General features: G+C 45.2%; 1 protein-coding gene across 1 annotated transcript in view; it reads left to right on the top strand.

The window, feature by feature from the left end:
• LOC139302901 (myosin-16) overlaps nt 1-16,191 on the top strand; it is a 48,512-nt gene that overhangs the window by 17,871 nt on the left and 14,450 nt on the right. Inside the window, exons 2-6 of the mRNA XM_070926547.1 lie at nt 198-425; nt 2,540-2,644; nt 4,226-4,312; nt 5,195-5,340; nt 7,679-7,769. Of these exons, the coding sequence (XP_070782648.1) occupies nt 198-425; nt 2,540-2,644; nt 4,226-4,312; nt 5,195-5,340; nt 7,679-7,769 (657 nt within the window). The remainder of the gene's footprint in view (nt 1-197; nt 426-2,539; nt 2,645-4,225; nt 4,313-5,194; nt 5,341-7,678; nt 7,770-16,191) is intronic.

The raw sequence follows: 16,191 nt of genomic DNA, 5'->3' as shown, positions 1-16,191 counted from the left end.
GTTGTGTAAAATACAGCCATAAAACTGGATGAAGAAAATGTAACATGTCCAGAATGAATTCCAGCCTAATTTCCCAAATCTGAAATATATGGTTGCAATTGAGAAATCCTATATGTAATAACTGTAATGTAACACAACGCTGGCCTTAACAGACGTAGATCCACGTCCAACCCTCTCCGTGTTTGTGCAACCTCCAGGAGCAGGAGAGCGCCCAGGCGTCCGAGCAAAACTGTGTCCACCTGGAGAAGGCCCGGTGTGAGCTGGAGCGGCAGCTGTCAGGCCTGTCGGACCGTCTGGAGGCGGAGGAGGCCTGTGCGGCTCAGCTGGCCCTCCACAGGGACAGGCTGGAGGCCAACTGCGGCAGCCTCAGGAGAGACCTGGAGGAACTGGAGAGCACCCTGAGTCTGGCAGAGCTGGATAAACAGGTAGAACATTATGTGAGCTTCACCACAGGATAGTCTCCTGAAACTGCTGATGCCCTTCATACAGAGGGGGAGTGACCGATAGTTGGCACTGTGATGGAGTGGAGGAGGGAGGAGTGTTATGTCATAAAGTAAATAATAGAGAAGTTGCAAGGAGATCTTGACCTTGATATTTTAACTGTCTTAAAAGTAGAGTTAGTCCAAAAAAGGACAAAAGCATTTGCTGCATCTGCAACTAAGAAATCAGCTGGCACACCTGGTATACATTAGCTGTTGTTTCTCTGCCTCTACCTGCCCCAGATGATGGTTTCAAAGTGAAACTCGAAAGCTTGACATAGCAAATACATGTATGCCTCCGTCCTTTTAACTCTGCTCTTATAAATCAAAGTAGGTCAACACTTTATTTAGAATTTGTATAATCTTATTCAAGTTCTGGTGGTTCAATCGTAGGGAAAGTGTGACATTTTGTTACCCTTGGACAGCGCCAAGCTAGCTGTTTCCCCCCGTTTCCAGTCTTTGTGCTAAGCTAAGTTAGCTGGCGGAAGCTTCATATTTAGTATACATACATGAGGGTGAGCTGCAACGCCTTTTTTTAAAAAAAAGGTTCAATTCACAGCATCAACATGGCATCCTGTCACCGAGGACGTGATATTGTTGGGGAAGGTTGTTGGGTCTGTATGCAGCCTGACAGGAACACCTGCAGACAATACTCAGGGGTGAAAAAAAGGGAACCGCTGACATCATTTTTTTGTTGCTAGAATTGAATGCCAGTAAAAAAAATAATAAGGCAGAGCTCTTTGTATTGAAGATACAAATACAACATTGTCTATCAGAAAGTATCAGGTAGGCCTGTCCGGAGAGGAAGCTAAAAGGGTATTGACCTATTTCTGTGTCGTACATTTCAGGTCACAGTAAAATGCCTCCTTGCTGGATGATTACAGCTTGAACTCTTGAAAAAAGAAATTCCGCGCCATGATGAAGCACTTTGTCTTCTGTGTAGACACTAACAAGCAGAGGCTGCCCTGACAATCTCCATTACAGCCCCTCGCCGAAGCCCTTTATCTGTTTCACTGAGGTGTATTAAAGGATTACGATGCTATCTGTGGTTCAGGAATGCCGCAAGAATGTACTGTACTCACAACAATCTGCATGTAAAGAGTGCGGGGGTGGCGTTGATCTTAGCCCCCCCTGCAAGTTGACACTGATTAATTTGATCTGGGCCACGACGTTAAGAAGTCGATCCTCCGGCTACGTGAAGGTTTTCTCGGCTAATTGGTCTCCCAGGTGGCAAAGATACTGTTAAGAGAGAACTGTGAGAGGACTCCGTCACAATGGATGCAACAAGACCAGGCCTGTTTGATAGCAGGGTTGACACAGGGCTTTGGGAAAAAAAAAAAGAAAAAATGATGTGACCATGTCTAATATTTGTGGTATGCTGTCATAACAGTCATTATGTCTGGACGCGATGCGTTTGATCCAGAAAGAGGCAAAAGCCGAAAGCGGAATTTGCTCATCTCGTCCGTTCTGAAATTTATCGTAAAAAAGAAAAACAGATTATTTGTTGCTCTTTTTGAAGAATGGGCGTTGGACTTGACACCGCCATATATCTCTCCCCCAGTCTGCTCGCTCGCATTTGCAGCCCGATGCTTTTAAAAAACAGAGTTTAAAAACCACCACACTTGTCTCATTAGGCCCTCATGTCTTCAATAGAGGCCAGGATTCCGCGTGCAAATAAGGCTTTGATGTCCATAAGAGAGAGAAAGGGCAAAAATAATGACATCTGTTTCTGTCATGAGAGGAGATAATTGTTTTACGGTGCGGCTGCAAAGTCAGAGCCTGCGTATTGGAACCGTCGTACTCACAAGCCATCATGGGCTACTTGCCCAAGAGGAAAACATTAATAACCACCAAAGGGGAGGGTTTTAGCAGAGGGAGATACGAACGAAATCTTGCATGTGCGACGAAATGTTACTTGAGCATGATACTTCCTCAGCAATCGGTTTGGTGACTCAGAATCTGTATTCTATCCATCTAACATGATACGAAGCCGCAGAAATGATAAACTCTTTCAAGCGGGGTTTTGTTCATGACCTTTCTCTCTCTCTCTCTCCTTCCAGTCATCAGACAGTGAGGTAAGGAGGCTGTCGGAGCAGCTTTTTCAGAGGGAGGAGGCGTTGCAGAAGCTCCAGACGGAGAAAGAACATCTGGTGGAGCTCAGCCAGGTGAGAGCACAGTGAGCGTTGTTGAGGTTACGGGTAGGATACTGCTCTACGGCACGCAGTATTAAAAAGAAGCAGCAGAGATATCCTGACCCTCAGTCTCTAGATATAAAAACACTGGATCCTACATTTCCCATAATGCAAGCAACAGCATCTTTTTTGCTTGACAAATGCCGACCCCTTTCAAACTCTACGCCTCCATTTCGTAACATAGACCAGAAATTTGCAGTCTACAAATTGAGATAACCCTGATGACATCGCAAGGGTTATTTATGAATTCAGGGAGATGGGGAGCGAAATGCAACAAACATGGGGTTCACCCCTTAGGCTACCGCGTTATGAGGGCTATTTTCTCAGACTTGACGAAGCTCCTCCAGAGCCGCAGAAGACATCGTACAACTGTTTTCATGGAGGGAGTCAGGGCCAGGCGATATATATGGAATTAGAGGTGTTCATGGTCACCCTTTCTCAACACTAAAAAAAATCTGTTGAATGTATGTCTGTCCTCGTAAAACATTTCGCTCCGCTTTCATGGAAACTGATCAGCTGTCATCGCGTGACTTAAGTATGGAACTACTGAGTTCCATACTTAATGCAGATATACCCGTGACAACACAGCAAACTCTATCCGCTGATGAAGACCGTGAGATGCGGTTGAAAGTTCTGGAAGCAGCTAGTTAAGTGCACCCTGAGTTTACTTTTTTAAATTTGTTAATGTTTCCAAAGTCAAGAAAGATCTACTGCTGTAAAACGTACACCACACAGTTCTCTTGGATTGGGATCTATGTCACGCTCACTGTAAGCTATGTAAAACCTCGCCAACACTTAGCCAGCATGTCGCGCTGTGTGGCTGATTGTTCATTAGCGTAATCGATAGCCTTGTCGCATTTGTCAGAGCGGAGGGAGATACCTCCCTCGCTGCTCGACTGAGAAGGAAACATAACTTTGGGAAAATGGAACCATATGGCCCGCGGACCTGCCAAAAGTGGCACTCGTGATAAATGTGCTCCCCATCAGACACACGGCGCTCTCTACTTTGAAAAGAGGAGCTTTGAAATCTAAAAAAGAAAAAAGGAAATCTTAACCCTCAACAACCTCGTCACTCTAGGGCAGCTGTACGAGGCCCTGTTCTCTAATTCCTCCCAGATGCTTTTGACCAACGGTAGCAGTCGGCATCGTTGGGTAATCCGTGGGGGCAATTTAGCATCAGGCCTCATTATCTTCCCGCTGTTGGTCGAACATGTGTTAGATTATGGATTTAGTCTGGAACACAAGGAGATACTTGTGGGAGGAAAAAAAACACAAGATGAGTCAGCTTGGCGTTACAAGTGCTGTTTGGCTGAGTTGAGGCCCGGAGTCGGTGGGTTTGATATTCCGACACTATTGTTCCCAGTCTCTGGAAAGAACGAGAGACGATCTCTGCTCCGAGATGACTCCTGACATTTTCTTAGCAACTGAACAACCCCTATCCTTCCAAGCGCCAATGTGGCAGACAGATGGGGCGTGAGGCAACGCTAGCGGAGGATCAGTGATTAAGGGACACATGTGCGGCCCAGGCTCAGACATCTTGTTTCACCCCAACAGCAGGCCATCGAGGACCTGCAGAGCGAAGAGGAGAAGGTGAACCTGCTGACCAAAGAGAAAACCAAGCTACAGATGCAAGCCGAAGATGTAAGTTCATATCCTGACATCGTCTCACCTTTCCTGCATGTTTACACACCCGACACGGAGCAACACTAGCATTCACTGGTGGCTACAGTAGGAACGTAGATTCGTGTTCGCTCTTCTTTTAGCTCTGTTTTGCTTTCCACCAACTCCGGAGGAAAAAGAAAAAAATCTGGCTCTTTAGCTGCTAAATGCTAAAGAGCTGCTAGCTGTTCACCAGCTAGTCGTTAATCGCCATGTGGTGCTGGACAGGTAGCATACAGTTGATTCATCAGACGCTAAAACGCTCCGTAGAGCTGAGTTAGTGCAGCTTTGAAACACAGTGGATTGAAAAAGCAGGGAAAGGGACAAGGGGGGAAAAACCAGCAACAACAACGTGTTAACTGTATAAATGCTACAATAAAAAAGGCATTTGATTAAACTTCCTCATATATCAGAAGTAGACTGTACTGACTGGCCCATATTTGATGTTTAATGTAAAAGGTCAGTATAAGACTAACATATTGGTCCAACCTTTGCATCCAACAGAAGCACACATGCTGTAGTAATATTAAGGTCATGAACCAACTGTTCGACAGTAATATGAGGAATGGAAACTTAAGGTTATTCGACTTAATTGTAACCCTGTTAGCCAATAGGCCTTGGCAAATCGTGGGAAACACTGAACACATGTAATTTTGTGGATAAAAATGGTCAAATGTAATAAATGGTCAGTATAAAAGATATTGATTACTGGCATAAAATATTTAGCCGTTGGCAATTATATAGTTGGTAAAATATTACCAGTTTCAGCCCTCAAAAAACACAGTTGAACCCTACTTTCAACTGTACCTTTTACATTGTGATCGTTGTGTTTTATGTTCGTCCTGTTTCGTCGGTCGTGTTCAGCTGGAGTACCGGCTGGAGCAGGAGCGCCGGCAGCGCGTCGAGCTGGAGAAGAGCAGGAGGAAGCTGGAGGGCGACAGCAGATCCACACAGGGGAGTCTGGGAGAGATGGAGAAGAATAGGAGTGGACTGGAAGACCTCATCAAAAGGTCAAAGACATGCACACTGATATCATAGATTTTACAGCATGTGACAAAATCAAAGTGTTATCAGCTTGCGTAAGAAAATGGAGGCGTCACATCCAGTCACATTATGGCTCTAGGGTTGACAATATCGGTCTGTCCTAGTCTCGCATAGGCAGACCCGATCTCCACACTTCGGAGAAAGGTCTGGCTCAACCCATCGTCATTCTGCTATTCTTGCTGATTGAGCTGCTAGCATGTAGACTTCGGCCTCAGCTGCACTTTGTGTTAAGCGCTAATTAGCAAACGTTAGCATGCCAACACACTAAACTAAGATAGTGAAAATGGTAAGCATTGTACCTGCCGAACATCTTAGCAATGTCATTTTAATGTAAGCATGTTAGCATGCTGATGTTAGCATTCAGCTCAAAGCACATTTGTGCTTGAGCTGCTAGCATGGCTGTAGACTTCAGCCTCAGCTGCACTTTGTGTTTAGCGCTAATTAGCAAACGTTAGCATGCCAACACACTAAACTAAGATGGTGAAAATGGTAAACATTGCGCCTGCCAAACATCAGCATCTTAGCAATGTCATTTTACTGTAAGCATGTTAGCATTTGTGCGTGAGCTGCTAGCATGGCTTCCCTCCCCTTTCTCTTTGATATTCTTTCCTATTAAATGATAACAGATCTATGCCGTATGCAGTTTACTGAGCCACATTACGTGATTTCTTTTTCTTTTTGAAGTTCAGGTCATCATTATTCTGTGGAATTCTCTATAACTTGTAATCAGTCATGAAGTGGTAAAAAAAAAAAAAAAGTTAACCATGCCCTCCAGTCAGTGATCATAAGGGGAAAAACACCAATGTAAACATGGACATTTTCAGAAAGTATACATTGACGCCAACTATGATAAAGGCTTTAAAGCTACCTCATAAACATTTATATCAGCCTACAAAAAACACAATAAAAGGGAAGAAAGCACAGCAAAATGGTTTTCGAGAGACTGAGTCGACACTTTACTCCTGCCTGTAGTACTAGAGGTCCTGCATGTGACAACAGGTCACATCAACAATGAAATGAGAGATATGAGAGCTGCTGTGATCATATCTGCTGACCCCAGGAAAAGAGACACACTGATGGACTTCAAAAAGTTCTTGACATTCTGATATGATGATGATCATGCTGTCCTGGGGCAGAAGAGCCACACACACACACACACACACCCCCACACCCCCAAGGCAGTCACTAACATCCCAACATGTTGCTATCTGCCCTCAGTAATATGAGAGTGAATGGAATCAGTCACTGTACTTTACCTCGCAGCAACAATTAAGTGAAGACAAGAACCAACTGTCAGGAAAAACACACACATACTGAGCAATAACATCTTCTTCATGGAGTTAAAACTTGTTCTCTCTGACATCGATAATTGCGTGACCCTCTTTCACTGCAAACATTAATAAAGTGAGTCACTCACCTCGTTGCTAAGGTGCTGTGTTTTCCCAAACACGCCATATTGGGAGAGAATATGAAATCTGTCACTCAGCTTGGCTCAGCTCGAAACTCAATAAATCTTTATTGGCATGATGTTCTGATCAAAGAACATGTTGCCAAAGCATGCGTTGAACGTGTGATGAATTGAGGCGCGCGCCACACGGGATGAAGCAGCTGGTTACGGGCGACTTTAATACGGAATGCAAAGGGAATGTGCATCATGTGGAATTAAAAAAGGGAGGGAGAGAACAAATGGCGCACGTGGACGCATCTTGTGTTCCATCACTGATGCAGCATGCGAGGTAGGAAGGAACACGCCTTGCCGCTGTCCAGTGGCGAGAACGCCACCTCTCACGCACCATTCGCTAAGTGTTACACCAGCATTAGTCCTGCTGTGTGTTAGTAGCCGTTACAGAACATTTACGTAAAGCCATATTAACAGATAAACAAGACTTGACATGACTTTTTATTCTCCTGCCAGTTCTGCCACATGTTTTAGAGGTTTGAGAGGTTTAATATGGACTTTTGGACTTTTATTCTTCTGTATTTCTTCAGTAGCCGCTGGTGATCACTGAAGCTGGTAGTTGATAGTTCTGCGTTTAAAAAAAAGGGGCTTACGGTGTAGCTACAGTGAGACCAACTGGTGACCGCAGGAGCTGTGATGGGCCAGCTTGTGATTTTTTTGTTTTGCTTGTGACGTCGGTTGAGACATCAAGCGAGCTGACGAAAGGCTCCGTCGGATCCCTGCAATCTGCCGCTCTCTATCACAGCAAATAAAACACCCTAAATAAATCAGTATGGCCTGATTACGTATAATACGTCCGTCTAGATTGTATCGTAACTGTGTTTAATATCTGTTTCTCTCCGAAGGAAGGACCTGGAGATAAGCAGTGCCAGCTCCAAGCTAGAAGCAGAAGAGGCCCTCAACATTGGACTACAGAGGAAGAGCAGGGAGCTGCAGGTCAGACCCTTTCGCCTGTGCACACATACAGGATAGTGCAGTAAGAGCAGCATGCGTCGAGTGTTTTCGCACAAACATGTTAGGGGGGCTCACCTCCAATTTGGGGTTTGTGGTTGGGGAGTCCAGGAGCCTTCGGCATGACGCGATCACTTCCTTTTGGCCTCATGGACCCTCACGCCTTAGATACTACAGCGACCATAAATCCAGCTTAATCGGGGGGCCACATAAAGAATAGAGAATAATGAATGCAGCGTCCTCCTAACTGACAAAAGCCAGTTTTGTGGGGCTGTCCCGTCATGGTGCTTGGTCCAGACTTTGAAACAGCAAAGTGGTACTATCATTCAGTCACGAGTGTGGTTTTTGATTCAATTTACCACCGGTGTAAGGTGTCTGTTTTAAAATTTCATTCATTTAATGCAAGTAAGAAGCAAAGAAGACCAAAGCCAATACTTGACTTCCCTTCCCTCCCCCTTTGTGTGGAACCCAACGCCAACTGATTCCTACTCGAGATGCACAGTTTCAGTTTTTAACAAACGTTACTCAAACAGGAGGAAATAGTGCCTTTGTTGGGGACTACTTTCAGCTGTGGATTAATACACATTTGGTACTCTAGCGAGGGTTTCCAGCAGCAGGACGGTGGGTGTAGGATTGAGTCAAAATAAAACTGTGTGTTCATGGTAATGAAGGAGCACGTGACAGAGTGAAAAGTGAAGGTATTTTTAATATTTTTTGAAACTGTTTGTAGAATGCAAAGAAGTCTTTCCCTTTTCAGTTGATAAGCCATCGACCAGGCACCAGGATTGGTATTGGCTTTCCATCTGCAGCCTCTTAATTTGAGAGACGTGATGGACGTTTTCAAAGAGCTGTGCAGTTGCTCACACCATCAATACGGGTACCTTGATGAAAATCTTCCTCAACCTGCAGCTGGCTTTCAAGATTAGATCAACGTCAGGAGCACTTCCAGTAACATTTTGAGGATATATTCGACACAACAGCTCCGTGGAAGATGACCAGGAAAAGCCACAAAAGTGACATTGCAAGAGTTTTTGGAGGGTGGAGTTTCTTCTTCGAAAGAACCTGGACACAAAAGGAGTAACTCGGTGATTATAACTGGATAATATTTGGTTGGAATGACAACGTGGGGTGGCGATTGGCATACGGCAGGAGACACGCAGGGAGCTCAGCTGTGGCTTACAGACGAGTGGTGCGATACATTCCTGCCTTTCAACAGAGCTGCTGGGCTCCGCTCTGTGATTGGAGCAGTCACTTCACAGCTCCATGCTTGTCAGGAGATGGTTAAAAGCGCACCGCCCACGCCTGACCTGATAAACATCTCCTGCTTCCTTCTGACGGTGCCACTAGGAGCAGTTGGGGGTAGCTGCAGTCCGCAGCAGTTGTTAGGGCTCCTAACATCCTCGTCAGATGTGCGGTTCTGTCTTTTTTCTAACAGAGAGTATGTTTAGTGTGTTTCAGCATTAATATCACTGCAAAGTTTAGTGATTGAGAAGGCGGCTGCCTGTTAATGGACTACTCCAGCAATTCAGTGCTGCAGCTTCATGAAGTTGGGGAACTCACAAGAGACAGATTTCACAAAAACGGTGGTCAAAAGTGAAGCAGCAGAGGCAGAGATACCCTTACTTCTACACCCTAGCACGAGTCAATTTTCATTTCCAACTCGATAGTGTCCTTAATTATACCCTCTCTGGCATCATCAGAGTTATTTTTCCAAACTTGGGAGAGCTCGTCCAGATACATTATACAACTGTTTGCCCTGGATGCGTTACGATCAGTGAGGGTTGCACCCAGAAGTCAGAATGTAAACTGAGCGGCTGAGACTGTGACGCTACCACTATAAGGGAAAACTGGAAAACCCGGAGTAGATAAGCTGTTGAGTTGATGAGCTGATGGCTGGCAGGTGCACAGATGGGAACAGCTAAGTTGAATGTAGCGATTGGGAGAGAGCCTGGGGGGGGGGGCACACTAAACCAGCCAACAAAAAGGGACAAACAACTAGTGACACGGCCCTTTTTAAATATTGATTTACACAGTTGTGCGATACAAAAAGTTCAGCCCCCCCCCCCCCCCCCGGACAAATGTGGCAAAGTCACTTATGGTTGGGAGAAACAACTAATTAAATGGAGCCCTACAGTGAATACGGTGTACACATTTTACCTAGATTTCAACAATTATTTTCATTATTAATTCGTTTGCAGATTAGTTCCTTGAATTAATCGTTTGGTCTTTAAAATGTCTGAGAAAATGGTGAAAAATGCGCATCACAATGTCCTAAAGCCCAGGGTGATGTCTTCAGAAATGACTGCAATGATTGTCAAAATGGTTGCCATTTATTTTTCCTGTCAATCGATTAAAGGCGACTAATCATAACAGCTTTCATTTCAAGCTTTGTCAAGTTTTAGCCATGCTAGCTACGTGGCTTTAGCAATTGCAATGTCGTTTGGTCAGAGGGTCCACCACTTCTGTCCAGACTGACAACTGTCGGATGGATTGCCATGAAATTGTGCATGGTTTATCGCCAAACACCTGCAAAACTAATGGCATCCCCATCAGCCTCCGATGTACTTTGTGTTTGGTGCCAATTAGCAATTATTAGCAGGCTAACACACTAAACGGAGATGGCGAACATGGTTAACAACGGTCAACACAGCGTGTTATTGTGAGCATGCTAGCCTGACAACCACTGCCATTTGTAAACAAAACAAACATTGGACCTCAACTTTTATCCGTCGTACATACAATACATTTCTCCACACTCGGCCCTGAAAAAGGTAAACTGTAAACTGAGTATGAGAACAACGTTGCGTTTTGAAGTCCTCTGCACACCGATGCAACACAGTCCATCAGGGTTTCTGTTGGCCGACTGTGTGCCACTTTCAGGGTGAACTCTGAAAAGGAAACACATGCCTGAAAGCATCCGTCATACGAACTTCAATTGAAGTGAATGGGGAAACTGAGCGAGTTTTCGGAGGACTGAAGTGTAATGTGATCAATCGTTGACGGAGTTGAGGAGCAGACACTTTTATGTGACAGGAGAGTTTTGCTGTGCAAGAACTGTTGACTTGAGGTGTCATGATTTCATGCACTCCTGGAGCCCTAAACTTGATTTATTATCTTGGTTGCTCAACACTCAAAATGGTGTTTTCTCTGCAGAAGATAGCGTTGCATCTCATTTATCTGACGCTGACAGTCGTAGAGAGGCAGTAAATCGAGCTGAGTTATCACACACCCACACACACAGTTGACCCGTCACAGCAGGAAAAACACAGCTGCGGCTAATGACATTATCAATGGCTCCGTTCCATTGAGATGTTTCAGTAAATCATGCCAGGGATCGAGCCTACCTGGGCCCTGTCAGATTGTAGCTGTTACTGATATGGTGCTAGCCACGATTGTGTTTCAGGCAAGTAAACATCTGCCACAAGAAAGGCGTCTAGTTCCTTGACGGACATACAGTAATGTGTAGACGGATCTTACAAGTTAAGATATTATTTTAGTTCTTCTGCCAACCTTGTTTAAAGACGTAAAATTATGGCAACAAAGCATTCAATCAGTCGAGTTCTGTGACGGTGGCAATTATGCCGTGACAACTTTTCAGTCAAAATTGAATGTTTTTTGGTGTGGAGACAGCTGTCAACCATCCAAGCGTGACGGAAGCTGTACTATGCTAGCGAGCGAATAGAGTGTTGCAGGGATGGCGCATTTTTGTAGGAAAACCCAGAAATTAGCATCGCCCTGGTTCCCTCGACTAAAAGCCAATGGGATTTTTTCCCCACGGGATTCTGGATTATTGCAGAAAATAAGCTCTGTGGCAAACAAAAGATTAAGATACTTTTTGTTCAGCAAGATAAAATCTTCACTGATGAACACTTTTATGATTTTTTTTTAAGCGTAAATGGAATCGTGTGTCGGTCCAGCAGTTTTTTTGTTGTTGTTTTCAGCTGACTCGCATGAAAGTGAGAACCTTGCAAAAGGATCTTTATAATATTATAACGAGACAAAGAGACAGAGGGCAGCCACATTTATGTATGACAGGGTAGAACCAGTTAGCTCTAGTAGTACAGTAATGTTCTGATGTTTGCTTTAACTGACTTGGACAAGCAACACAAAGGCAACTAAAGATTTATGTTGTAAGTACTTTTTTTTAAACGATATGTTTCACTTTGACACAAGTAAAGGCTATGAGGATGTACCAATGTGTGTCTCAAGCAAACTTCACCAAAACCAGCACAGAGCAGAACAGAGCTGCTAACTTTACCCTTAAAGGTCCCATATCATGCTCATTTCAGCTCTATATTTTTATTCAGGGACTCCACTCGAGCAGCTTTGCATGATTCACAGTTCAAAAAAGTCCTTATTTATCGTCTGCTGGCCCTTTATGCGTCCCCTCTGCACCCTCTGTCCGAAACAAGCTGTTGTAGACAAACTGAAGAGTGGTCCTGAGCAGAGCGCTCCAGTAACTTACTGAGCGGGTTGACGAGCGTGTCCCTGTACTTGATGGGCGGAGACTGTATAGTTGTGACATCACAACCTTACGGAACTCCTGACGGCTCCTTTTAAAAGGAACAGTTTCTGAATACGGGCCGTGTGCATTTCAACGTGGACTGAGCGTCTTGATACTTTCACAGTATTTATACAGCACCGAGACCTGCTTTATCATCAAATAAGACATGGAACTCTCACTTTCTACAATATGGGACCTGGGAAAAAGTCATCGCAGTAGTGGCCACACATTAGAAACAAGTCATTTTTTTGGTGGGTGCACTGGAAAAAAAATGACCACAGTAGTGACCACCAAAGATGTTGTCATTTAAAAGGCCATTACAGTTTTGAATAGCCACGCAGCACATAATCATCGTATCATTATGAAGATGAGGGCAGCATTATTTGTTTGGATTGTGTTGGTTTTCGTGCACTATTTAGTCTGCCTCTGGACAGAACCCTGAAAAGACAGCAAAGTTTATGCTGAGGTTCTTTTTGTTTAGTTTTGTTTCCCTGTGAATCTCACTGTGTCATCCAGATAGAATCAGGCGGGTCTGGGAGCTTTTATCGGAGTCACTGGAGCGCGTTGCAGATAGCGTGTTTTGTCTGCGTCTGTCCCGTCGGCAGAGCGAACGAGATGCCGCTGAGAGCGGAGCGAGAAGCGCTGGGAGACGGCGATTGCCGAGGCCTCTGGGAGCCTGGCGTTTCATCCAGAGGTTTAGCAAGAGGAAAAATAAAAAGGAGCGCCTTTGTCTCCGTTTGGAGGAGTGAAAGGCGATCCGTGGGTCTTTTCGCGGGTGGGCATGTTTTCACATTTACTGTAGCTTTGGCACTCGCCCCCATCTCACAATGAGGCCATTATATGTGCGCCTGCATGTGTGGGGACTTTCCTGCTCCTCCCACCGATAGAGACGCAGGTGGATGGGCACCCCAGCTGACTGCGCGGCCCACTCATGTCTGGGTTTTTGACGTAAAGGTCATGGAATGGGTCCTCGAACGTGAGCGGAATCAAAGAGACAGCTTTGTCCATCTTTTAATGATGGAGCCGCCTCTCCCTTTCTAGTGTGCTGTAATTTCAAGCAGTAGGCCTGAGGGGTGCGTAACGGGGGTTGCAGGGCCCCGGGCTCTCAGTGGTTTTATTACATGGCCGTAAAAGCATCTATACTAAGCCACAGCGCTGTAAAGGGTCATCATAATCGGAGAAGATAAGGCTCAGTCTTGCCCTGCAGTCTGTTTTGTTCACACCAGGTGTTTCACTGGAGGTGTCAGATTGTGCCACAGTGGGGACGATGCAGATGGTTTGGGGTTTTTATTTGTCGAGGCTCTGAGATAGATTTCGCCGAGGCTTCTGCTTTCACCCAAAACAAACAGAGGTGACTTTGTTTGTCGTAATCACGGCAATAAATGCAACAGCAACAGCATTTATTTCCAGAAACAGTTCCAGTCATGATCCACAGCGTCAACTATTTATTTAATAGGAAGTTGTTTCAATATGTTTTTGTAATTTGGAGTAATTGGCTCTTTGAAAGCTGCATGAATTGATTATGTTTTTGCCATTTGAGATTGGCACAACAAGCTGCAAACACAACACTGACATCGGCATGCATTGCGGCACACAAAATCTCTACAAAAGTGTTCTTTGTTTGTACACGAGTACAAGTTTTATTCAACATATTATGCGTTTGTTTTACCTGCACTCAAGCACCACCCTAAAGTCTCCCAACTGTGTAGGAGTTTGCGTACTTGTATTTGGACTGGATTGATTAAATTCAAAAAGGATAGAGTTCGACATTTTGGGGAAAACACGCTAATGTGAGATGAGAGGATCTACGTCAATCTCATGCCTGTTAGCAGTTAGCCTAGCTTAGCATAAAGAAGGGGAGGGGGGGGCTAGCTAGCCTGGCTCTGTATCCAGTATCTGTAAGCTCAATAATCAACACTTCCATGCAACAGAACAGAAATGTGACAGCAACAACTTCTTGTTTTACGACTAATTCATCATTCATTGATAAATCTGCGATTTATCCTCCCTCTAAAACCACAAATTGCAATTTCTACATTTCTGTTGCTGCACGATTAAACAAATGGCGGTAGCGGTGGGAGAAAACTAGCTAGCGGACTCCATGCTAAGCTAGGCTAATTGCCTCCTGACTGCAGCGCCATACTTAAGGGAAACAGACATTTGAGTGGCATCAGGAGGCTCGCTTGACGGAACAGGTAATACATTATAAATGAGCACATTTTACACTGTAAGTCCATTTTCTTCCATTTTGCCCATGTACAGTGATCGCGTGTTGGCCTCAGAGCGCTGCCAACACGCGGGTGCGGCTCTGCTAACGTGCTACGCCTGCTGCGTGGACACATGTGTAACTTTAAAAAAGAAAGAGAATAAGCAAATTCTCCCCCCAAAAAAATATTAAACTACTGTCAGTTAAGTTTGTGTCCATGTGCTGCTGGACCCCCGACCAACAGCAGCTCCCCTTATGCTTAACCAGCAGAGGAGAACCATTCAGTGTGTTGGGACGAATACAAAACTGGTGCAGAGTCATTCCTTCGTGAGCGGAGCCCATCATGACAAAAGCCCAACTGAAGGTACACCGTCCTCTTTGCTCTCTGGTGCTGTTTTTAAAACGCATCTGTGTACAGCGCTCAACAGTGACCTGGGAGGAAACCTGTGGGGGTTTGGGGGCCATATCGGGATCTGTAACAAATCAGGGAGTGTATTATAAATCACGTATTTCCTGCCGATGGCCTGAAATTGCCTGACTTTTTGTAAACTCAATTTAAAACTGGAACACAATCAAATTACCTGTCTTCGTCTCTCTTTCTTGGCGTGCACCTGTGCTGGGCAGGCGTCATGTCATTCGCGTCGCTGATTTGACCCCCGTCGCCATCCGCCGCACGAAGCTCCGACCAGGTCAGCGGCACCTGTCATCGGCCCGGCCAATCAAACGGGCCATGACGTTTACTGCCGGAGGCCGCGCTGCTGCCGTCTGAAGGCAATTAGAAGAACAAAGCCGAGGACCTGAATTATGTGAGCATGTGTGGACAGTATGGTGGACTGACATCAGTGGTGGTGGTGGTGGTGTCGGGGCGGGGTCCGTCCAGTTGTTTGGCTCTTGTTTTCCCCCTCCAACTGAGGGGTCTGGCAGGATGTAACTGCCCACGCCGCTGAATATCCCCTCAGACACCAGCGAGGAGACATCAGCCATGAGGCCACATCTGATTGCAATTTATGGACAATTATTATGGTTTCAGAGTGCAGCGGGGAGAAGAAAAAAAAAAGAAAGCTAAAACTTTAAGCACATACAATTACGGAGATCAAACCCTGCAACCATTCTCAGCAAATTTTGTTATCCACCACCACCACCACCACACGACTCCAAGAGTGCTCCTACACTCCCTCCACTCAGAAAAGTGCACAAAACCATGTGTATAAACTCTTTCTGCCACAGTCTGGTTCAGGCATCTCCGCGCTGCTAGCGCGCCATGTTTTCTGCAATTGTATTCGAGCCGCAATATTTATTTTGAGGCTGGTCTGGGGCCGAGGAAAGCAAGGAATTTAACAAGAAACAGACATGCGAGTGGGGAACTGTGAGAGGCTGTGCATGCACAAGGGGGTGTGGACAGTAAAATGCCGGAGGGGATCAACAGTGGAGCTGTGTGTGTGTGTGTGTGGGACAGTCAGTCAGTCAGTCAGTCAGTTGGGCTGCTGCTGCCTCACCATGGCTGTTCTCTCTGCAGATGTCCTGCGCTGGCATGTGAGTTGTTGTTTTTTGTTTTTAATTTTCTGTCTTTCTGCTTCGTGCTTAGCTTAAAAAAAAATATATACTGTTGGGGGGGGGGGGGGGGGGGTAGTAAGTTAGTGTCTTTATGTGTTGTTTTTTTGTTTTTTTGGAGGGGGTATTAGGCTATGACTGTGTTT

This window comes from Enoplosus armatus, chromosome 20 (genome assembly GCF_043641665.1).
Source record: "Enoplosus armatus isolate fEnoArm2 chromosome 20, fEnoArm2.hap1, whole genome shotgun sequence".
Classification (NCBI taxonomy): domain Eukaryota; kingdom Metazoa; phylum Chordata; class Actinopteri; order Centrarchiformes; family Enoplosidae; genus Enoplosus; species Enoplosus armatus.
The sequence above is the reverse complement of the archived record's forward strand: the minus strand, read 5'-3'. Positions and strand labels throughout refer to the sequence as shown.